The sequence below is a fragment of the Dermacentor andersoni genome, chromosome 7, assembly GCF_023375885.2.
Source record: "Dermacentor andersoni chromosome 7, qqDerAnde1_hic_scaffold, whole genome shotgun sequence".
Lineage (NCBI taxonomy): Eukaryota > Metazoa > Arthropoda > Arachnida > Ixodida > Ixodidae > Dermacentor > Dermacentor andersoni.
Window position 1 is genome coordinate 82,793,928 of NC_092820.1, and position 25,476 is coordinate 82,819,403.

Sequence of the window (25,476 nt, forward strand, 5' to 3'; positions counted from 1 at the left end):
AACTGGTACAGCGAGATGCATGGAGCAGCAGCCCACTGGCTGCCTGCTTAGTTTAAGACTTACCGTATTTACTCACATAATGAATGCACTTGCATATTGAATGCAGCCCCCACTTTTCCAATCAAGAGGTGTGGCTTTTCTTTTTCTCGCATAATGATCGAACCCTGAACTTGCTGCTGTGAAGTAGGAGACAAACGGCACGATTCGGTGTCTGATATGGTGTCCAGTGCCATGAATGTGGTATTCTCTGCTGCTTGTAGTTTGTACAAGTTTCACAAGCCAGCAAAACCAGTGCAGCACTACACAATAGCGAAAGTATGGAAACGTGAAAGTGCGGGCAGCGCAGAGTCGAGCGAAAATAAAACCTTTCGAAAGCCCGCATCATCGTTGAGGGTAACGTCAACAAGTTCCTTTTTCTAAAAATCCTGGACAAGTAGCCCTTCCTTCTGTCTTATACAGTCGAACCCGACTATATCGAACCCGTTTACATCGAATTATTCTATATATCGAACAATTTCTGGTCACGGTATAGTTAGAATGAGTATATATAGCAAAAATTACGCTTACATCGAACAAATATTGCAGTGACTCCCGATATATCGAACGTCAAGCGGCGGAAAAGTGCCCCCAGAAGTTGGCTTTCCCTCGCGGTAGCGGGGACACCCGGCGGCGCGGCTCCATCCAACCGCTCTCCCTACCGTGACCGCGCTGCCTCGGGCTGTTCGGGCGAGCCGTCGACACTCCCCCTGTCGCGCATAGTGGAGTCTATTAGGCCACATCCTCCCTCTTTTTCTATCATCTTTCACTTGCCACCCCTCTCCCCTGACGACGCTTTGCCGTGCTCCCTCACGGGTTGCAGAATCAAGCGTCCTTCCTTTCTTTAGATCACTATCTAGCGACACTCCCCAGCATAAAATGATCCTGGCCCGCCTACAGCGCTTGCTCAGACAGCCAATCAGAGGCTCTTGTGCTCTCTTCGTGCAAGATGGCGAAAGTGCGAGTTGTCTGGCTGCTTCTCTGGTTTATCGTGTTTGCGCCTTGTGGGCCTTCTCCCGCAGTGTTGCCGTGATGAAGCGGCAGAATTCGCCTTTCGTCGTGAAGCTCGATATCATAAATCGCGTCGAACGCGATGAGAAGTTGGATGTCCCCGCAGCGTGTAAGATTCCGAGGAGCACTCTCGGCACGATTAGGGCTAAAGGGGCCAGACTCGCAACCCGGTGCCCATGGGACCAGACGCGTACGCATGGCCGTGTACGAGGGGTTCTTCATACGTGCCGGTTTCCGCGTGCTCGGTAAGGACTGTAATTTCTGATGAATGCGACGAAGCCGTTGCCGGTATTGCCGAAGTTTGGAGCGAGCTGTCAAAATTTCCGGGACATTCGAATCGACGGTGGACGAGTTTGTGAGTGCAGATGATGGTGTCGCGACCACGGTAGAGCCCGGAAACGAAGACTACATTGCCAACATTGTACTGAGCACAAATGAAAGTAGGCACATTGAGGAAAGCAACTACGGTCCTTTGCCCACACCCTCCGAAGTGATTGGTGCACTCGCATTAGTCCGGCGCTTCTGCGCGAATGCGGAAGGTTGCGGCCTCAGCTGCTCAGACTCCTTAGACAACGTGGGGAAGTGCGTGCGTCGCAGGCAGCGAAATTGCCCAAGCAGAAGAAAATGCAGGACTAATTTATGCCAAACTAAGCTAGTTTCGTTAATAAAGTGCTTTTATAAATGGTATGTGCTTTTATAACATCCAATTATTTAGCAGGCTTATATCGAATTATGCTCTATATCGAACTGATAGGCGTTTTTTTGCGAGTTCGATATAGCCAGGTTTGACTGTACAGTAGAACCCCACTGTTACGTTCCTCACTGCTGCGTTTTCCCGGCTGCTACGTCGTTTGCATCCGGTCCCGGCATAGCTTCCATAGGATCCAATGTATAAAGAACCCCGCTGTTACGTAGTAGCTGTGAAAACGTTCCCGCATGATGCGTCGCAACCCGAACCCGCCTGGGCTAAAGTAGGCAACGCACTCCAACCGCCATTTTGGCTTTTGACGAGTTTTGACCGAGCTTGGCCGGGCTTGGCAATGGAACTGGCTGCAAAAAGCCACACGCCAGTTCGAGAGGCGCCACTAGGTGGCCATTCGTGAAAAATGCTCTCACTATCATCACTGTGATTACGGTCACCGCATGGTTGTTGGACGGGTCGACTCACGGAGGAAGGAAACTCGGGAGAGGCCCTGACGTCACTCTTTGTGAAGCTAAAGTGAAGCCGGAATTTGGCGTTGCTCGTGGCGTTGCTCCGCCTATCGGGCCCAGCTCTCCTCTCTTGTTTACATTTCTCCCACACCGCGCTGCGCGCAACCGGGCTGCTCGGATGCGCGCGCTCCGCAGCAATACTAAACAATCGTTAGCATGATTACGCCAAAGAGGGCAAAATTTCCCGTGGATATTCCTTCGTCCGTTGCCATTGCCATGGCGCGGTGACGACGCGGAGCACGAGCCGCATGATGCCGGAGAGTTGCCAAATCCTAGCTTTGGAGAAGCCGTCGTGGCTATGGACCTCCTCCGCAGGTACGTCGCACCTCACAGCAACGCTGACAGCAATGCGGCCTTCCAGGCTATTGAGAAACATGTGGCGATTTCTAGCGAGCGAAAGTAACGGCAAGCCACCATTCTATACTTTTTAAAGTCCTAAGCGCACTCTGTGGAAATAAATTGTCTATAGTTGAAGCTGCACTCTTTTTTCATTTTCGGAGCTTTCCTCACTGTTGCGTTTTCCCGGCTGTTAAGTTTTTTTTCCCCGGTCCGGTGAAAAACGTACGAACGGGGTTCCACTGTATTGTCTTATAATGTAATGCTATGATCTTTCTATTACAAGTGGTTGAGTAATCATGACAGAATTATAATGAGGAGTGCCAAAGTTATCGGGCTAGTACACAAATGTCCCCGGAGAGTCTCAAATCATGCCCTTCACGTACCTCAAATTTGCAATCAATAAAGCTCTGTTCTCGGTAATACCGATGCCTTCGACGTTCTCAAGCATTAATCAGTCATTTTAGCTCGACTTAATATTTGCCTTTAGTGTCCCTTTAACCATCTAACATCTGGCACACTACACCCAGCGACAAGCTAAGAATTCTGCAAAAGCTCTGGCCACCAAACAGCAGTGCACATTCCTTATGTCCACCTACACTCTATAACATATTTCCTACGAGATCCTGATATCAAAAGAGGTTCACCTCCACCATAACACCATGTAAATGAGCAAACTTAATTGGCTGGTGCACCTATACAAATTCCATGACTAGGACAGCAGTGAATGTTACACTGCATTCTGAAGTTCTCGCCAATTACAGTGAGGCCATGTCATATGGTTGAAGGCACAATGGCATGTTCTGATCATCAGCAACTCATGTTTTTACTCAGCATCTCGTCAGCCGCTTTTGTGATGAAATTGATGAAAAACAGTGACACAGTAGATGCCTTGAATGGCACCACACCCTACCAGAGATAACATGTATAAAGGATGGCTATTTCCCGCCCTTAGTCTCTTGCCTGTACTTCCTTTCCGGTCGGTCCACTCTCGATGCCTGGCCACTAGGCCCATTGCTGGCCTAATGTATGCTGTATGCAGACACAACATTCACTGCTAGTCCCTACTTGGTGGTTCACACCGGCCTCGGTGTGAACCGATGCAGCCTCGCTGATAACACAGGCGATTACCACGGGAGAGATCTGCACGTATCGCGTTACCATCATGACTACAATGCATGGTAGGGAAGGGTGGATGTGGCACTGGCCAACGACGACATGTGCAGTTATTGTAACACTGTATGGAAGTAGTCTGATTCTACTTCAAGCAATGGCAAAGACCTGAATCCATTGATTTTGCCAGGAGGCAACTCACTGAATTGTGATCTGTGGCTTCTCTCCTGCCTCATTGGGAGTCATATTGATCATGATCTCGAGGATGGTTTCGGACCAGTACGAGCGGTACGACAGCAGCCCCAGGTCCGAAAGTGGCTTCTCAGGGGAGCCCGTCTTGCCTTCAAACTTGGACAGTTCATAACCTGCGAAGGACATTTCCGGGAAGGCCACCGATTGCAACCGCTGGTACAATCACCAAGTCCAACTGATTAGTGTGTTTTTACATGCCAAGGCGACACTGTGCTGCATGAGCAAAGTCATAGCGAAGGTCCCCAGGGTAATTTTTACCATCTGAGTTCTTCAACACAAGCCTAAACTCAACACAATATCTGAGCATGGTTGCCAAGGCCAGGCATCTGAGCAGACAAGACACTTGCGCAAAAGAATTGCAATGGAATCGCAACAGAATTCAGGAAATTTCGGACACATGTAGGGACGTCTTGCACAGTGTGATAACTCTGTAACAGTGGTTAGCTGTTAAAAATAGTCCCCCCCAAAAAAACTAAATAATGTTCATGTGTCAACAAGGTTGCCAAGGCCTGAGATCATATTTTCAGCCTTGTGCTCAGCATCTGAACACCACAGCCAGTGAGCTTCAACATGGAAGATTTATTCAAGCAGAATGCAAAACTTGTTAATCACAGAGAAACATTTTGATTGCTCATTTCATTGAAGCAATTAGCTGGAGTGATCAGTCAAGTGACAGCCTGCATTGTCATTACAACCTAGTCACAACCAGCATGGAAAATACAATCAATTTTACTGGAAGAAAGTACTTCACATGATGCTTCAGACAGAAATGTACACATAAAAAAGAGCAGCCTTTACGTCCTATGCGTTAGTGGTAATTGATGGCAAAATACTAGAGAGATTTAGCTTGTCCACTCTTTGAGGAAATACCAGGTACAGTAAAACCTCGTTAAACCGTACCCACTTAAACAGTAGTTTCATTTTAAAAGTAGTAAAGTCAAATACCCGACTCAGCGGCCATTGAACATAATGTGTTTTTTATCCGCACAAACCGTACCAGCTTATTGCGTACGCATCGGTTAAAACGTAGCGTTTCAACTTTTCGTCGAGCAAACACGGCGGTGCGTCGTCTCCATCTGGTGGCCCGGCAGAACAACAAGCCTTAGAGATTGGAACAACGGCCTCCAAGCGCCCTGTGCGTTTGCGCGTGAAGCCACATCAACATCAGCATCATTTCGACGCCGTGCCAGAGAGCGTTATGGCGTCGTGCAAGCGAGGATTCGCGTCATTCCCAAGCTCGGATAAAAAAGACACCGGGTGCTCAGCATAGAAGAAAAATTAGACATCGTCTGTGTTATCGAACGTGACACGAAGAACTCTGCGCTGGCACGCGACAAGGATCTGCTGTTGACTATGATGTATGGCATTTGGAAAAAAAAAATTATGGGGCTTTACGTGCCAAAACCACTTTCTGATTATGAGGCACACCATAGTGGAGGACTCCGGAAATTTCGACCACCTGGGGTTCTTTAACGTGCACCTAAATCTAAGTACACAGGTGTTTTTGCATTTCGCCCCCATCAAAATGCGACCGCCGTGGCCGGGATTCGATCCCGCGACCTCGTGCTCAGCAGCCCAACACCATAGCCACTGAGCAACCACGGCGGGTGTATGGCATTTGGAATGCGAAGAAGTTGCTCGGCAGCGCTGCTGCGACCGCGAAGACATGTCGGCTATGAGGTTCGACTTTTCGCCATTGTTGCCTCTGTTGTTGCCGAAGTGTCGCCTAGCAACAGTGATAAGGACGACACGGAAAGTGACAGCACGGGCTATTCAGGCCAGACAGTGGCAGAAGCTACGCGTTACGTCAGCCTCATGAATGCAATCGTCCTGACGAGAACAGGGGCGCGATAATGTAACTCTATTCGAAACGAAAAATTCCAAACTCCGGCACCCAGCAATGAAAACGCGGGTGACTTCTACAGCACCTCTGCGCGCGTGCACGGAGAATACGTAACGCCAGCGAGGAATCTGCCATATGAGTGTTTGCCGAGACGAGGGGGCTGGCTGAAAAGCTGGCAGGCAGCTTCAGTAAGTTTGAGGCCGCTGTCGTCGTGCTAGGTCGCCGCAGCATCAAACGAAAATAACACTTTTGTCCCGCGAAGTGAATAAATACCGCATGTTTTTGCCCCTTTCATCGCACTCTCTCCGAGTTCCGTTTTCGACAGGTAAGTGGGTGATCTCATGCTATTTCGGTTAAACAGTACTACCGTTTAGTATGTAGTTTTTCCGAGCTCGAGCCAACTACGGTTTAACGAGGTTTCACTGTAACAGTAAATGTAGCCTGCAGTAGCAGCACTAGTAGTGACATCTTGCGATGCTTTGACACAGGAGGTACTTTTGTGTTGCATGGGTGTTTTCGTCAAAGCAATGTAAAGCAATGAAGACTGCATGTCCATTGTGTCATGGCCAAGGCTTCACACCAGCGGATAAGTAGAATATAAGTGGTTACTACACTAATAGCTAGCTCTGTGCCCTGTCTGGTTAAGCTCTCCAGCACAAGGTGGCGCCACCAACACAGCTACGCATGTTTATTTATTTGTTTATTTATTTGTTTATTCATTCATTTATTCATTCAAAATATCTTACAGGCCTGAATAATGGGCATTGGGTAAGGGAGGCTTCAAAAAATTTTACATAGTATAAAGAGCATACAATTATAAAGAGCATAAAGGGCTTTGTTAATAATAGTACAAGGAAGAATCAAGCTTACACAAACTCTAAAATCCTCAGATAAAAAAAAAAGGGCATACAAGAAGCAACGCAGACTAGAAGTTATTTAAAGTAAGAAATGAATGTTCATGTCGTGACAGAATTTTTCTTTGTTAGCTTCAGCTACCAGGATATCGGGAAGGTCGTTCCACAAGCGGATGACACGTGGAAGCGCAGATGAGTTAAAAGCATCCGTTTTACCACGCCCAGTAACCCAGCATGTCGTGAATGGTAATTGCACTTATGGCCAAGGTAAAACTCTCTAGTAACCTGGCATTCGCTTTAAGGATGAATCTCACTGAAACAAATAGGACTTTGAAACGGACAATGTAGAACAAGGAGATGCGACACTCACTGAACTCAATCAGCAGCTTGCCAAATCCTTTCCTCTGGTAGGGTGGCAGTGTCAAGATGCAGGCTACATTGTAGTCTTCTGTTGACTCTTTCTCCTGCGGTCAAAAGGGCTGAGCTAAGAGAACACTTCACACATTACTTGATCACAAGATGCCCTTAACTGCACAGGGCAACCATCAACCTGCTCGTGAAGAACTGCATCCATACTGCTTTACACGCGTGCAACATTGCTTTTGTCAACTCCGCGGTGTCAGGAGTTGATTCTGCCATTATACAGAGGAACCCCTATTATTAAACAACTTTCTCAGGACCTGGCAGAAATGTCGTATAATAAAACCAACAAAAATTTCACGTATTTCCACACAAAAGAATTGCAAGGAGTACTTTGCAGTACTCAGTATCCAAAAACTGTCAAAAAAGTAAATGCGAAAAGAATTGTGCATTGCGGGTACCAATAAAGCTTTGTTGGAGCGATTTAGCATACTGTGTATCATGATCTGAGCCTGCTAGAATGCTAAAACATTCCTGTATCATTCACAGACTTTTAAAAAAATTGGTCAATCATAGGCTTTCTTTGAGCCATGCAGCAGGAGCTGTCTGTCAATTGCAGCAACGTTCCTACCAGCAGGATTCAGAATCAACTTCCCGTTAGAACAAGTCATCCTTGCTTCTCAACTGACCTAAAAAGTTTGTGCACCTCTTCTTGTATGCTGCTCAGTGCTCCAACGCCTTGCGGCCGATATGTCCCTTTGTTCTCTGCCCTTCTCCTCTGGCCTCAGTGACAACCGACACAATGTATAGGATGTTAGTTTTGAAAGTCGCTTTCAGCCTGCAGAACATCCGAGTCCATTCCCACTCCCGTAGAAATAGGCGAGCATGAATGAAACACATTCAGCACAGACCTACAAATCGCACAGCGATGAGTCATGAGCACCGCTTCTGCAATGATCTTTCCAGGAAATGCAGACATGGCAGGCAGTGCTTTTGTTAAATTCGAACTGTAATGTTAAGATCTGGCCGCTCAAGGAATCACAAAATGGCATTCATGGAAAGACCTTGTCTGCAAGACAAACACGGTGGCACAGCATCTCCAGTTTGACATCCCATGCCCAGCGCCACTTAGTGAAAATATCGAGATAAAGATAGAGAATGCGTTGGGACCAGGAAGCCTTTCGCATTCTTGAAGCAGAATGATGATCTGCTCGTGCCAATAATGAACGGTCGCAGTTTGCACGAGCCATCCATATGCGCAGTGAGCAAAACTGAAAACCCTGCTAAGTTTTTCTACATGGCATGTACTGCCGTTAAGGTTCAGTTTCTTGTTTGACAGCATCTCCCAAAGCAGTGGCATTTCAAATTTGCCAGCATTTAATATTTCCGACAACACGAGAACTTCACATATGGATGGCCCGTGCAAATGGCGGCTTTTCGTTATCTGCAAGATCAGATCGCCACACTGCTTCAGCTACCAGAAAAGCTTCCCGATACAATACGCATTCGAAAAACAATCAATCTTTTCACTGAGCTAAGCATGGGATGCTGAACTGGAGATGCTGCACACCGTCAGGTCTGTCTTCATGCAGACGACAGCTTTCTTTGAACAGTATTTTAGGACTCCGTGAGTGGCCTGAACAAATCTGACCCTAGCAGGCACTTGGACGGATCTTTACATCACTAAATTTAACAAAGCTGCCTGCCATCCACACTTCGCCACATCCACACTTCGCAGAAAGGCCCCCCTACTCACGCCCCCATCCCCTCGCAGAAGTGGCGTGCAAGACTCATCGCTGTGTTATTTGAGGGTCCGCAGTGAGCGCGTTTCATTCGCTCTAACATGGTTACACATGTTTGGGAATGGACTCGGACATTCTGCAAAACTGAAAGACACTTTTGAAACTTAACAGCAGGTGTGTAGTGTCGGCAGCCATCAATGCAGGGGCTGGAATGGAAGGGCCAAGAACGAAGGGACATACCAGCTGGGAGGCATTGGAACGCTGAGCGGCATGCAAGAGATGTGTGGGCTCTCTAGTGCAGCTGAGATGTAAGGACGAGTGGTTCTGACAGGAAGACAATTTCAAAACCTGACAACGGTGCGCCTGGCTCGTTGGCCACATGTGACGATCAACAACACATTTTTGTTGTTGTAACAGACACCGGGCGTGTGCATGCGCAATGCGCAGTAAAAGTGTGCCAATAGCGGCAGAGCGCGTATCCATACAGGTTAGCTTGCTTTCTCGGTGAGTAAATTTCCACTTCATCTTGAATAAAAAGGGAAACAAGCACTTCGCCGTCTCAAGTCAGGCCAGCACGAACTTTTATAGCTAGCGTTATCAGAGACCATTCCGCAGAGCAAGCCATTTGCAACATCTGTGAGCAAAAAATAAATGAGCTTTTGTGCATCCAACACAGCCCTGAAGAAGTGAATGGATAAGTTCTCTGCAGAAGCGTACGCATTTGGGCTGGTTGGTTCATGATTACGAGCAATAAAAACAGCGCTAAACGACAGGACGAGTGAAGGGACACAGACAACAGCGCTGTAAACAACAGGACGAGTGAAGGGACACAGACTTCACTTGTCCTGTCGTTTAGCACTGTTTTTATTGCTCGATAAGTTCTCGCTTTTCACAATGTCTGGAAAATGTCCGAGACGTGCGGATATCTCAAATAAGCTTCAGATAGCCATATTTTATATTTCAATTATCAAGATATCGAACTAGTCAAATCTCGATGAGACCGCCAAAAATAGTTTCTTATTCTGAACTGTCGTTATAGTGAAAGCCCCGAAATTAATAATTCCACTCATCAATCCATCAGTTCATAAGTTATCACCGTTTGAGCTATCCCTCAAAACGACGCTGTTGGCTCTCAGCCCATGCTGTCGCTATTTTCCATAGATTCTGCCACCATGCACCGCCGTATGGTAAGCGTGGCGCACGCAAAGCAGATGCCGGCACTGAGAAAACTACTGACAAAAAGGAAGCTCTATGTCGCCTCCAAAGCACAATGTTTCTTGTTTGTTTGTTTGTTTTCCCATTCCTTGCCGTGGACACCATAACTGTCTCACTCAAGGCAGCCACCTGAAATATTCCAAAGCGCAAGTGCGCATAAATGACACCACCCAGAAAGTGCAAGGTGCAACCGTGTGGCATCCCTATGAGTATGGAGGTTACATTTCCACGCACGCGTAGCCAGTACGGCCACAGAAAGAAGTTCAAAAGAAAGAGGAATGCATAGAAAGATGGGCGATAGAAGGAAGAGACATGCCTCTGTTGCTAGGTGACACTTGCTTGGGCGGAGCATGTTCTCGCAAAAACCGATGCGGCATCGCCCCCGCTATAGGTAAGAAAAATCATCTCCTGCGTTTTTTTATTGAGCGCCGTCTCAGATTTTCCAAAACCGTACACCGCTTTCTGCGCTTTGTCATCTGCTAGCCTACTGTATCGGCTACCGTGAAGGATACACAGAATAAGAATACCCAGATTTCGAAACATTAGCTTGTAGTACTGAGGCATTGTTAACATGACACGGAAACTGAATAACGATCATCATTCTGAAAAGTTTAGTATTCTGAAGTTCGTATTAGTGAAATATTTCTACATTGAAACCATAAGAAGTCGGCAGGGGATTTCTGAAAAGTTCGTTAATCTGTAAAGTTTGTTAATGTGGTGTTCGCAGTAACGAGGTTTCTCTGTACTCCGCAATCCCCTTTGGGTTTGCTTTATTCGAGGTCGATTGTATACCGCTATACTTTTACATAGAATTTTCAAGAACATTTTTCAATTGTTTGATAGAGACAATAGCTTGATATACCCGAGTTTTACATATATGGAAACAACTGTACATATGCTAGAAAGACGTAAATGTACTAGCCAGAGGGCAGCGACAGTAAAACAACCAAAACGAGAGATACAGGGGCGCACCTTTGAGAAATATCCGACGAGATGGTAGCCACGACTGTCGACCTCGGTCATGACATAAAAGAGGAATGGGTCCGTGTCATAGTAAAGCGTCTTGTGATCAAGGAAACACTTGGCAAGCAAACAGAGGTTCTGTGCATACATCTGCAACAAAGAAGACGGGCATGTGGGGTTAGCTCCAGGCACAACGAGGTGCGAACACAGCCACAGGCGTGGGTGGGGTGCCTGCCAGGGGCTGGGGCTAGCCTCCCAACCAAAACCTTCTCCCTGACGCCTTGGCACCTTTCCCTTGCTTTACGTTTGCTCCATGGTAGCTAACTGCAAAGTTTCCAAGCCTGTCAAATGCTGCCTTTCAAAAATATTTAATCAGATATGAAGGAGTAGGAAACTTGAGCTTGCTGTTCTGGCCTTTAACTATCTACATAACACTGCCACAAATTACCTGTCTTTCATGGACATACAGTAGGCTTTCGTAGAAATACACTAGGCCTTCAGAAGGTGGGGGTGAAAGGGGGGGGAGTATTGTACAAGGTGGAGGGACATAGGCCCTTTTGACACCAAGGACATCATGGCTGCCTCTCTTGTTACTGGTGTAATATGAAAGAAAAATGGAGGATATAGTAAACCTAGACAAATACAAGATTGATACAGCAACACCAACAACACATGGATGTCAGCACTTGAGCACACACATAGATGCAAGCAGCACCAACTCAGGAAAGGAAGTAAAGTTTTGGCAAGTAAGTAGGCGTATGGAGAACTTGGTTGGTCATACCTCATGTGTCATTTTTCTGAAAAAGGCTACAGGAAGTTGTGTAATCCCCAGTCAGCAACAAAGCATGAAATTTCTGCAAAATCTAGCTCTCAGCCCGTCTTTGATACAACCTTTTTATCACCCCATGTATTAGTAAGAATACAGCTTACGTACCACTGCACACATTTCCCTAATGACATAACACGACAAAAAAAAAAAAAAAAAAAAAACTGGCAATTCTGACAGGCATTAGTGTAGGCATTGAAAAGGATTTGCAACCTTGCATAAAATAATGTGAAGCAGCTCTGACACATATTCACTTCCACAAGCAAAATGTTCCACAGACTGCAAGGTTGGAAATACTAGACACACAAACCTTGTTCTTGCGGCCGTCTATCTCAAAGAAAGAGTAGTTTCCCTTGCGGTAGATCTCATTTCCCGGCGGATGCTTGAGCGTGCATTTGGCCTGAGCAAGAAAGACAGAATATATGCAGGGTGAGATTAGGCTGCCTCCGATGAAGTAGAAAGTACCATTGCACTGGTGTAATAAGGGCAGTTGCCCTTTCCTTTCTTTTTCCCCGCAATCTGGACGTGGTGCGGCCTTTACATAGGAGCAGGCCATTTCGGTCCAATTTTTCCAGCTCACATAATCCCCACAATACCTTTGCACCAAAAAGCCAATGCCATTGTTTCAATTACACAATTGTTATTTCACGGATGCACATACTTGGTGCCCATCTAGTCATCACCACTATAACTGCTGCCTCTGCTCAGGTTCAGTTCAGCATCGCATTGTGGGTACAGCCACCCTCTCGTGCCATCCATAGTGTTAGTATGTCTGTGACTTTAAAGCTTTTCACAACACCATCTGAAAATGCCGCACACCATTAGCTTAGAATCAAGGAACAAATAAGCTGCCAGAAACGCTCTTAATTTGTGGTTTTTTTTTTTTAGGTTTCTTTCTTTCTAATTTTGGGCTGCCAATTCAGGGGTGCGACTCATATGAGTGCAGCCCTTACTCAAGTGTATATGGTAGTTACGTTTCAAGAACGGTTGAAACAACAGCATTTGAAGACACAATTGCTGCCAAGTGCATTACATGTGCTTGCAAAGTTAAATTACGGAGCCTGAAACTGCTATTTGATGTCACTGGGAAAGGAAGGCAGCAGTGTCCTCATTATTGGCCACGGTAATGCTAAAAGATCAAAATTGCCTTTGCAACAAGGTCACAGCTAAACAAGCTAAACACAGTTCAAGATCAATGAAGCCAAAAGTGCAGATGGAAGCTTTAATTCTACTTCGTTTAGTACACTAGTTTGAAGTTGCTACTCAGAAAACTAAAATTTGCCAAATAGTGCCATCACAACACAGAGGTTGCATGCATAACGACACTGGGGAGTTCTAGAGCCTCCTCTGGAAACAAATGCATTAATTTTATTTTTTTTATTTTTTTAAGGGGGAGGGGAAAATGTCTTCAGGTCGAGGCCCAAGAACTCAATTCTTAGTGAAAAGTCAATAAATGATAATGAATTTGGAATTCTACCTTTCTTGTTGCTAGATGTGTACCTTATTTCTTAAACTATAGCTTTAAATTACCTCCAGTGCCGGTGAATCAACAGTCAGAGGGGACTTTCCAATTCTGGACAACATTAGGGACAGTCGACAATGACAGTCTACGTGGACAGCTAAGAAAACAGATATGAGCCCAAAGTAAAGGAACGCATTATGAAGATGTCTCTGCAACTGATGCCACCTCGTGTTGACTGATAAAAGCTGCGAGAAGCACATATAAACACTATTTTGTAACGATTTTCATGTGTGAACATATTAAAAACCCAATGTAGCTTACACAAAGCAGATAAGAGTGCGACTACATTTTATCGTGTGCAGATCTTTCCACCGAGTTTCTGAGCATTCTGCTCAGCCCCCATATTGTTTGAACATCAATGTGGCCTGCATTGTTTCATACTTCGATGCCGTATTTGTTGCCACCTTCATTAGAATTGGAAAGAGACTTAGGATGGCTGCTGCCCACTAAACTATTTAGCCATCTAAGGCAGGTACTAGTGAAACATAGCCAGAATGTGAAAAGGGAAAACTTCCAATTTTTTTTTAAACAACATCAGATCTCAAGACTGTGCTTTGATTGTGCTCAAGAGCAGCTTTGATATCTGCCTGGGGATAAAATGGTGGTGAGCATCTAACTTGGGCAAAATACCTTGAGCAATTTTACCATGCTTATATACTGTATACTTATGGTAATAAAAAATATCACTAAATAAGTTGGTAGGTGATTCAACCTCTAGTTGACATCAATGAAAGACAAAACCTTCCTGAGCGAGCTGGAGGCGCGAATGGTGCGTATGGACCACATAATTCACTCTGAGAGGCCTGCAGCGTCTAAACAACATCGTCTATGTCTGACCAAAGGCAGCATCTCAAAATGCTAACAGTCATGGGGGAAGAATGCAAAAAAAGTTATCCTTACCACTGGTACCACCTCTACCAATACCACACAGTGGTAGTACCACCAGTACCACTGCTGCTTGTGCCACTGGTACCACCAATACCACACGGTGGCACCACCAGCATCAGCCCACAAAAGAGGCTACAAACACACAAACCCAATAAGGAAAAGTGGGGGTAACTTGCAAAAAAAGACATTTTTCTTTAAAACTAGCTAAAAACCCAAATAGGCAAAATCGACAACTAAAAATTCGCCAAATTTAAGAAATTTCTCACTAAGTTATGAATACGGGGCGATACCATAATCAAGATGAGGGCCACTAATGCCCCAAAAGCACAGTTAGCGTGACAAAGCTGCAGCAGACAAGAGCCAGGCAGCTGTCATGCCGCACAAAGCACTACCGAATTTCAGAAAGTTTGCTCACCAGATGTCGCTTGAGACAGGTTCGGGACTTTGTGTACTTTAGGCAGAACTCACAGAGGTAAATGCACGAGTTGACTAGTTCCTGAAACAAGAATGGCGAAATATCACAATGAACACTTGTTGAGTTGTAGAGCAGCAAATGACATACTTCTGCTAAGGTTGTGTTCCAGAACAATCACACTTGGAGACGTTTAAAGGGACACTAAAGTGAAAAATGATTTCTTCTGCATCAGTAAATTACCGTTCTACAACACCAAAAACACCACTCTTACAACGATAAGACGTTTGGTAAGCCAGAAAAAGCGCAAGAACGAAATACGGTTGGCGACGCCTACTTAAGTTCCCGCACCTGGGGGCTGTGACACCTTGGATTTTGATGCACGTTCTAGGCCCTACTAATTATATATAGCGGTACAGATTGACTACATTGTGTTCTAAAGGAACCAAATATTAAACGTGGCAAGCTTCGGGAACCTTTACTCAGCCAAGGCAGCCCAAATGCGAAAACATACTTTGGAATCCCGACGTCACGCTGACATACAGGCGCTGGGGTTTCGGCGCGAAATTCCAATACTGATACTTGGACCTTCATTTTCTTATCTAATAATCAAACTATTTTTTTTAAATGACTGCCTGCAGGGTTCTCAAACAATGCTTCATTAGTCTAAACTGATTTATTGTTTCGCTTTAGTGTCCCTTTAAACTGACAGAGGGCAATTTGCCAGGAAAATTTGCAAAGCTGACATTCTTTTCATTAGCTCACTCAGTGTAGCTGTTTAGTGCATCGACAGCAGTAAAGAAACTTTTCTACTTTGTGGGGATGCGAGACTCCCACGCATGCCCTTATATGTTGTTTTCCCCGCATGTCTCGCATGTCTGTAACATGGCTTCCCCGCATAGCTTAGTGCCGGCGGCGGCTGGCCTGGTTACAGCACATTACAATATGGCGAGAGTGTGGCGCTGCTAGCACCACCTAACGGCGGGGTTGGTCAGGCACAACAGAGAGTAGGCTACGGGTCGAAAAGCGGTGCGAACGTTCCACGCATGCGCTGATTCATGCTTCTGCAAGACCGCCTTGCAAGGCCTACACAGGAATGAACGAACATGACTGTTCGACTGCGCCGCCATTCGTGTGACCATACGCGCGGACGACCAGGCATTAATGTCCACCATGGGGCGAACATGCTCGCCATCTGGTCGCGGTGAGTCGGGCTTTTTAGATTTGTCATGCGCCCAACGGCATGTATTGTGGATAGCAACTCGGCTAGCAGGCATTATTGTATTAAGGGTGCAATAGATGCCCTTCCTATTGTATGCCCTACTGTGTTGTTCCGCTGTCCCAAGAGCATGGATGGGAACCCCACAACTCGCAAGAAACTTTTCTACTGCTAGTTTTCTACTCTGGAAGCAATTAATCAGTCAATTTAATTAGAGCATTACATAAATGCTTTTTTAAAAGGTCCATTGACAAGAATAAGTAAATGCTACAGCATAGACGATGCTTAGAAGAGCTTTACAACCTACTCTTGCGACGTGAGTAAATATGTATAAGCGTGCGTGAATTCACAAAGGCGTCACAAGTCATGCACGAGAGCAGTGAAACGATCACCGAGACAAATCATCCTTGAATGAAACATGACACGATTCAAGTCAACCTCAAGAAACACTATTTACACAACCCAAACACTCTTGACATTACATTACACTGCGTTCCCACGGTATGGGGCCATAAACTGACTGCAGTCTTAGTTGAGTTCCCTCCCCTCCCTTTCCTATTCTGTTCCACTCCCTGCAAAAGCCGCAAGCTACGCAGAAGTCACAGGTGCTGTGGCCATCGGCTGGACGACTTGTGCCCACCTGTGGGTATGGAGAGAAGTACCATGGCCTGATGCGATTGCGGCCCAGCTCGATCATCTCAATGTTCTTCATCCTCGTCACGATGTCGTCATGGTGGGCCACCATGCTGCCCGTCGAGCGTGGGCACGGTGTGGACGAGTCCTGGGAGTCCTGCGTGGCCACTACTGGAGGCACAGCCTGCGAAGCATAAACCCTCATGTCTAGTCTGCCACGCTCGACCTGACAAGGATGGGGCCATGCATGCACCTTGTCCCTTCCCCCTTTCTGTTTCGACTGTGTGCCAAGTGGTCATAAATATTATAGTCTGAAATTGTTCAGCATGAACAGACTAGCCCAGCAACGCATACTACTGACCGCCAGCAAACGGGCTATTCTCGCTGCCACTACAACGAGAATGGTGGCATGGTGTCCTGCTGGTGTAGATTGCATGAAATGCCTGCCATATTCAAGCATCACTACATGCACTATAATTGATTAGACAGCTAAAGCAGGCATGCTGATATCTTCGTTGACGTTTTGGATGGGGGAAGGTCAAGTAGTAAGTCTTTTCAATTTGTGGTGCCAGACTGCCCAGGACTGCACTTCTGTCAGCCAATGAGTGTACACAGCTTCTCGTACATTCCTGGGCGGTCTGGGGTTACAAACCAAAAAAACAAGTGTGTAGACCAGATAATGAATTATTTCAAAGATACTAGGAGGGCGGATGCCACGGGTGTGTGTGCTGCAGCTGAAGGCAGCAGAAAATCAGTGACGGAGATTAAGAGACTTGTGTGCACATGCTGGGTTATGCTGCTACGGGACAGGGGCAACTGGAGATGCACGCATGCACAACCAACAACACTTAATACAGTCTCAACCGCCATCAAACGCTATCATTGCTCAACTTGTTGAGGCATGCTTGCACTGAGTATTAGTGCAAGAGTCAGGTCCGCGCTGCCTCCCAGTAGTTTCCCATGTGGGCAAAGCATTCTGTAGTGAAGTGGCTACTGCTTTCCATCTTCTTGACCAAGGTTGGCAAGATCACCGATTGTGGCGTTCAATGGCCGCTGAGACATCCAAGAGTGTTAGTGGTATTAAATCATCAAAATGTCCTTCACGTGAAGAAGCTACCAATGTGAAAGGATGTGTATGTGCTTCCAATAAGTGAGTGACGTGTGTTATATGCACAGAACCAGGGTTACAGCCTCGACATGTTGTGCCAGTAGTGCTGTGCCTATATCTGAATAGCAATTAATAGCGTGCAGGGGACGAGACAGTAAAATTCAAACACACATGAACAGTATGAGCGCTAACTTCCAACAAATATTATTTTTCACATGCATCAGTTTTATACGCCCGAAGAAAGACATATATGTCGCTTATACAACTGGTATCCGCGTCTCAGAAACACTCAGGCTAGTGTCAGTGCCAGAAATAAGAAGTACTACTCACCTCGTTTTCGGTGGGAGGAAATTTCCTCTTCCTTCCCGCTGCTTTCTTTGGTGGAGCTCCATTCTGCAGGCACAAAACAACTGGGGTTAGAAATCCAACAAAAACTTCGAAAAGACCATTGTTTAAAGAAATTCTAACCACGGAGTGTACTTTTAACATTTAATTTAATTTCCCGTTCTGGGTTTTTGTGTCAGCTGCCCATCGCGCCAATCCCAGTGATAATGACGGTGCGGCAGCATCTGAGCCAAGAACAAGAGACGAAAATCATGACTGATTGATTGTAAAATACAGGTGCAGAGCAGCATTTCAGCCCCGTGTGGTTATGCCAAAACAGCACTGCAGCCACTATTCCACTTTGAGAAGTCACACTATCACCATTTTGACTTCACCTAAAGCCACAAATATGCAGCATGTATCAAACAATGAGTTCCTTCCTTAAAAATAGGGAATAGTTATGCTATTTCCTCACGACTGCTATTACTACAGAGGCATACATTCTAAAATGACTTGTGGTAATACTAGTTAGACAATATCTAAAATTATAACAATTGCTTTTTTAACCGAAAATATCAGACCATTGATTTTAACGCAAGACTTGAAACCCATCCTTTAATGCACCATAACTGGTTCCAGACACAGCAATGCTGCTAATTTCTGCTGTGTTATGAATTCTGGCCAATTTCAAGCAAAGCAGACACTGAACTACCAAACATTGCAAGTGTCAACATTCTTAGTAGACACCCAGTGGCAATGCGACTGTTTACATGTCACCATCGGGCAAACACGGAGAGAACATCCTTTTCAAGTCATTATGTCATTCGCTTCTCACTAGTCCGACGGTAAGGTGCAAACATCCACATGAAAAGCGAGTACAGTTTACGGGAGAACAGATGCGGCAGTGCCATACTGCCAAGTCCTAGAATAGAGAAGCAGTGCCAGTTTATCAGTTGAGCCCTTGCCCACATTCTGGGGGCCTATCAGAATTCGACTCTGCTTGGCTCAAACAAAAAGAATGTTGGCTTAGAGCAAGCAAAGTGGCATAAAATGGCGAGCACATCAGACAATCTTTAACGAGGCAATCTGATTGTTCTCTGAAGTTCAGCACCCCAGAGCAACACAGCAGTTGTGGCCGAGATGGTACAGCTCAGACCAGTTATAACGTAACCGCTTATAGTGCAGGAGAGGATAATCTGCGGCCACTTCCGACTCCCGTCTATCTTCACACAGAAATCAATGTACAGTAATCCCTCATTATAACAAAATTGCTTTACTCGAAATATCACTTTATTAGAAATTTCTCCCGATCCCAACCCAAATGCATGCATTTTAAGCCACCTTGCTCGAAGCGCATGAAGAGCTTGACCCACTTAGAGCGAAGTGGCGAGCAGAGGCATCGACATTGCTTGCGCATGCAGTGTCAAATTAATACCGCCGACGAATTAGTCCCATGCAGGCGCAGAACAGGCCACAAGATTACCAAACCCGAGACCAATGACCGCCTAGTAACGAGCACCAAGCGAGTGCAAGTACTCCCAGCTGTTCACTGTGGAGCGAAGAAAACCTGTCAAATTCCATGGTGCAGCACCCCCTAACCGCTAATCTCAGTCACAACCGCATCGCTGGTGTCCCCTGTGCTAGAATCCACATGAAAATAAAGTTTTCCTGACGGCTTGCAATCCCAGAAAACTGCGGTCTTCTGAATGCCGAAAAGTGGTCAAAAGACCGTAGGCAGACTTGTGCCGTAGCATGCTATGGGGTGCACTCGATGGGCAAAGTTTTGCCGCTCTAAAGAGCACTTCTGGCACTAAGACGTGCTGAAGAAGTGTCCATCGAATTACAGTGCAGTTCGCTTATAATAATATCAAGAAGAACGAAAAATCCAATCATTATAACCGATTATTGCTATATCTGGACTGCCGTACAACAAGTAAAAAAAAGCTGCCAAGGATACCTTCATAACTCCGCAACCGAATTTGCGCCTTACGATAAAAACTTGGTGTTGCAGAAAGTGGGTTGCGAAAAATGAAACACTTATTTAGACCTCTAAACAGCATGTCAAGTGTTAGGCCCGCTGAAATAATCAGAAATCTGCACTTGCTTGCGCGGAAGTTTCAGGTTCACAATCGCAGTGTGCATCGCATGCAGCGGCTGCGCAAACACTGGCGGCTATAATTTAGCGTGCTTGAAATCGGTGAGCGACTCTATCGATGACAGTGAGTGCACTTTGCGTGAACGTTGGGGTAGGTGTCAAAGATGAACCACTGTCAATATCGTTGTCACTGCCGCAGTTGTTGTCTCCTACGTCGCACCACGCCACCGTCAGTGTTGCGACGTCTTCGCAGAATGAGGCAGCTCTATCTGCACTCAGAAACTCCTCCCTCGAGGCACCATCTACTTTATCGCCATTAGCGACGTGCTCCCAGCATTCGGTAATGTCAGCAGCTGCCACAGTGTTGGTTGCACACATAGGCAGTTTCACTTTGGCGCACAAAGCCCACTGTTTCCGCTCATCAACATGGTCACTACAGTAAAACCTCGTTAAATTGTACCCGCTTAAACAGTAGTTTCGTTTTAAAAGTAGTAAAGTCAAATCCCCGAGTCAGCGGCTATTGAACATAATGTGTTTTGTATCCGCACAAACCGTACCAGCTTATTGCGTACGCACCGGTTAAAACGTAGCGTTTCAACTTTTCGTCACGCAAACATGGCGGTGCGCCGTCTCCATTGGGCGGCCCGGCAGAACAACAAGCCTCAGAGATCGGAACAACGGCCTCCAAGCGCCCTGTGCGTTTGCACATGAAGTCGCATCAACATCATTTCGACGCCATGCCAGAGAGCGTTATGGCGTCGTGCAAGCAAGGGCTCGCGTCATTCCGAAGCTCGGATAAAGATGCCGGGTGCTCAGCATAGAAGGCAAATTAGACATCGCCCGTGCTATCGAACGTGACACGAGTATGACACCCTACTCTTTCCTGCTTGCCCACAACCGTCGGAACCGTCCGCCACTATCAGCGACGGGTGTCTCAGTGTCCTGACACGTGGCCATCACCCCTGAATGAACAAACCCTCCCTACTCACCTCCTTGACTGCTTTGCTCACTTCGGATGTCCTAGCCTTCTTGCTCCAAACCTCGGAGTTCTGCGCACAGGGAAGAAAGCAAGACAGCTGCGTTTGTGTACAGGTGGACAGAAAGAAGAACGGTAAGAGCGGTAAGCCACAGAAGTACCGCAGAAGCACAAGCTATAGCAGCATGAAAAATGTTCGTCTGTGCTACACACAATGCAAAGAAGAAAAAAACTGCAAAATGTGCAATAGTCAGCCTCAGCCAGAGGCTCACAATGTGGCATAATGCAAAGCTGGATAGATAGATCATACATGCTTACAACTCATACAACTGATGTGGGTCAACATTTCAACGCAACAGAATGGATTACGCCAGACTTATAACAAGCATTCACGACGATTCGAGTTCGATTCGATAATGCGGGCCAAAATATAATTACATTATATTTTTACATTTTGCAGTCTGAACAATACACAACTTTGAATTAGTTCAAGATTCTACTAGGGTACACAGCTTTCGATGCCTTCCAAGCTTATGTCTTGCAAAACAAACCAAGTGTCTTTGTTACAGAAGAGCAGGCAAGAAATATTACATGCACTTCTACCTCAAGCGCAACATCATATTTGCTCAAAGATACAAATCTTGTTGTGCTGATCATAGCATTGTTTCATGTACCACTAGTCTTGTCATATAAAGTCTAATAACACAATTTCTATGAGAAGTTGGGCTTTTTTACAGTCTCATGTTCTCATTAAGTAAAAGCTGCTTCAGCGCAAGGCCTTTCATCATCAGTCAGCCAGCATAAAAGCAAAAAAAAATGTGAATAGAAAAAAAAGGCAGAGGCTTTCTGTTCTCAACGAAAGCGGCTGGCATAACAGTAGCTTCAGCCGTCGTACCTCCTTGGTATCTTTCACGGATGCGGATGGGGCCGGCTCGTCGGGCGATTTCTCGGCCCACGATTCCGCCGCGCTGGCCGGTGGGAGGGCCTTTTCCAAAGACAGAAGACACAAAATGAAACAGAACATAATCAGGATGTGCCAAACTAAGCATCAAGCAAGACATGGGCATGGGAGAGTGGGAAGGAGATGGAAGGAACAGGGTGGGGGGAGGGGTGAACTAAAGAATGGGGGGAGCACCAGAACCAAGAGAACAGCACTAGTTGGGACAAGCTCAGGTACGGGACGTGTTCATGCCTATGCCATCTTCATGCCTGCAGTGTCGCATTTTTGCTCGGTTTTGTTAGATGTCCGCGGCACCTCTACAGCGCAAGCCTTTCTTTCAAAAGATGAACACTTATTGTCGCCCCTAAGTGTACATATAATTAGCCCTTTATCCGGTACATTTCATGCTCTTTGGACTTCGCTCACAAAGTTAGGATTGCAAAGTGTGAAATACAATTCTCCCACACCAATACAGTAAAACCTCATTAATTTGGAAGATCAGACAATCAAGAGTCATCCTTTGGTCCGAGCAAGTGTATGCACTGTTGAATGGCATCAAACTCTCGTTAATTCAGACATATCTGATCGCACACCGGTTAATTCGGACAGCCCTCAGAGCTCGGCAAGTGCCGCTAGAGAGGCGCTAGCAGCCAACTAAAATCGCCACAGTCATCAGCGGAAACTGTACGGAAATGACAGAAATGCCGAACGCATCCTGTCTGTTTTTGCGTTTACCGCTGCACTTGAGACTGCATTCGACAGACGTAGTTGCTACCCACGATTGCGTTGAAAATGATCGCAGTCTCGTCTGCAGCAGCTGCAGCAAACAGCAGTTTCATTTCGACTCCGTGTGCATGGTGGCCGCATGTCGTCAGAAAACTGCGCAGTTATCACATATGATAGCCACTGCCTTTTCATCCCTAGGGGCTACGGCAGGTAGCAGTTACGTTCTGACTCGGTGCAATGTCAGAAACACTGCGGAAGCTGTCGAGGACAGAGAACAATTCTACGAACAATCTGCTGTCCATCAGCTCACAGGTGAATAAGGAAAAATAATCTAGATGTGCGGCTCGGTAGTAAAAAGCATGTCTACCCAGATAAAGACGCATGCTTACGCCACGGCCAAATGAGCTGTGCTGCAAAGAAAATTGCAAGACCTTCGCTGCTGCAAGCGCTAAGCAGACACAAGATGATGAGAATTGCCGCTTCTGCACCGATTTTGTGCACTGATTTTGTGCAAAATAGAACCAAGGGTTGCGATTTTATTTGGTAAAGGCCGATTGGCGTAGCAAGCATTTTATTGTTTTCTTTACACCCTAGATAGTACAGTTAATTCGGCCTCCTTCTTTTCAGTCCCAGTAACAGTTACAATATCATAACAAGTTTGCTTACGGTATCTTTTCTTTTTTTGCTTGGCTGAACACCTTATAATTAGGATCAATCTCATGCACCTTCCCTAAACCTCTTGTTTTTGGGAAGGTTCACTGTGTAACTAAACACTATGCTTTTAATGTCTGTTGGCCTTGAGCACTTAGTGCTCCTAGACTTGTGTTGAAAGTTCATATTCAGATGCTTTGACAGATTTGATCAGCTGTGCCTGAAGATGTTCCATAAGGTGTGAGAAATGCGACTTAGTATAGGTTACCTGACCATGTGCAAGTCAACTGCACCAGAACGATAGTTGCATCGGCGTCTTTTGAATCATCACCATCAAGGAGCATGTCTCCTAAAGTTTGGCAATCTAAATCTCTGTGCCTCCTCCTTATTTCTACATTTCATTTAAACATAACAGTTTACATCACTTGTTATTTCTTTGGTTTCATTAATCTGTTTGCTTCCCGTTCTTATAATCAGCCAAAAAAAAGTTTAAGTTCCTTGTTTCTCCTTACTCTCACTCAATGCTTAGATGGTGTTGCGCTAAAACTGCCCCCCCCCCTCCCCCCCCCCACACAAAGTGTTCAAACTACTCTAATTTTTGTCTGACAACAAGAATGTGCAATGAAGCCTGCTGAACCATTTTCAATGCTTAACTAAAGGTCTCAAATGTCTCTGTGACGTTCTGACAACCTTCCGACTTAAATAGTCACCAAGAGCACCGAGCAGTGTCTGTGTGTTTTCCGTTAATCCCATCTCGTGTGCCATCGCTACTAGCACGCTCACCACGCCATCCTCCCGAGACGCCTTCAGTGTAACGCTAAACCATGCCATCGCTTTCAACGCTTTGCCTTTGGGAAAAACTGACAGTTTTTTACCTCCTTCACTGGAACCTTGGCCTCTGCTGGGGACTTTTGTGGCCACACGTCCACCTGCACAGAGCAAATGGGACTTGCATTACGGAAACAGTGGAAGGAATAACTCCGTAAAGTCATTGTGTCGCTTTAGCGACTAAGTTTTGGCTTATAGGCAAAGAACCACACTTATTTACTGCTGGTGCGCACCGACAAGATTCAGAAACACCAGTTGACGTAGTTATTCTTGCGTGAGTGTGCTAACTATTGACGGACTTAGTTGCAGCGGTCCAGCACAACCCAAGTGTCCAGATGTTGCTCAAGCCGAGCCGTGTGCTCTGAACAATTAGAGCCAATGCTTACGCTAGTTAAAAAAAACAACCTTACCATTCTACTTACGCGAGCACAGCGACTCTATGAGGACAAAGAAGTTGAAAAAAATATATATATCTATATATATAAAGTACACACTTTCAGGACACTGCCGAGGCTCAGAAGACGGACAGTGTCACCCAATTTTGAGCTCTCCCCACCTTACCGCATCCTTCATTACCCGTCACTGCAATTAGCACTAATAAGCCATTTTAACGAAATTAGCTATGCAGAAATCTGCTCAGTGGCCAAACGTTCTTTAGGGAAAAATTGGCAAACGTGCAGTAGCACAAAGCAGGCCCGCTTTCCCTTCCATGAATCATTCAGTCTTTCCTGTACAGGACAGAACAGGCAGTTTTAAAATGAAATGACTATCACAAAAGACAGATAAGTATAATAAGAAACCTCAGAGTAACAGCAGAATCCTCAACACAACTGAGACAAAACACAAAAATGAAGAAGGCATGGCACTTTTCATTACTGCAAGCCAGCAGGTTAAACATACATTCTTTCGTAGCTTTTGTTGCCCTAAATGATTTTTGGCTGAGATAAGATTGTCTTGCAATAGCAAGAGACAAGGGACGTGGTATTACCTCACTGGAGGCACGGACAACACCATGTCCTCAGACCGATGCCCAGCAAATTAGCAACACTCTACGCGAGTTGATGAGTGAGGCTGACTAGACCGGAAGGTTAGTATTAATGCGCTCTCTCTCGCTTTTTTTGGCCCCCACCGTTGACCCTCACCCTGCTTAGGCCACTGAGCGATCACTGTTATTTCATTCTCTCCATTCTCTCTTGAAAGCAAGCAATCCTCTGTCAAGCCATGTGTTTTATAATATTAGCACAGCAAATGTTAATTTGACAGACTCACGGAGAGACCTGGACGATCCTACCAGGACAAGAATATGAGATTAGAAAGCTTCTACAACATGTTACTGATTGGTGGGACGTGAATATAATACTCAGTACACAACAGTTAGCAATGCCATTTGA

The 25,476-nt window shown here is 45.8% G+C and overlaps 1 protein-coding gene across 1 annotated transcript in view; it reads right to left on the minus strand.

Moving 5' to 3' along the window:
- Positions 1-25,476, minus strand: part of Tip60 (Histone acetyltransferase Tip60) — a 43,695-nt gene that overhangs the window by 14,969 nt on the left and 3,250 nt on the right. Inside the window, exons 5-14 of the mRNA XM_050181457.3 lie at positions 24,133-24,186; positions 21,836-21,925; positions 20,954-21,013; positions 17,876-17,938; positions 16,445-16,621; positions 14,589-14,669; positions 12,074-12,163; positions 10,947-11,087; positions 7,028-7,121; positions 3,911-4,073 (exon numbers count right to left, since the gene is read on the minus strand). Coding sequence (XP_050037414.1) covers positions 3,911-4,073; positions 7,028-7,121; positions 10,947-11,087; positions 12,074-12,163; positions 14,589-14,669; positions 16,445-16,621; positions 17,876-17,938; positions 20,954-21,013; positions 21,836-21,925; positions 24,133-24,186 — 1,013 coding nt within the window. The remainder of the gene's footprint in view (positions 1-3,910; positions 4,074-7,027; positions 7,122-10,946; positions 11,088-12,073; positions 12,164-14,588; positions 14,670-16,444; positions 16,622-17,875; positions 17,939-20,953; positions 21,014-21,835; positions 21,926-24,132; positions 24,187-25,476) is intronic.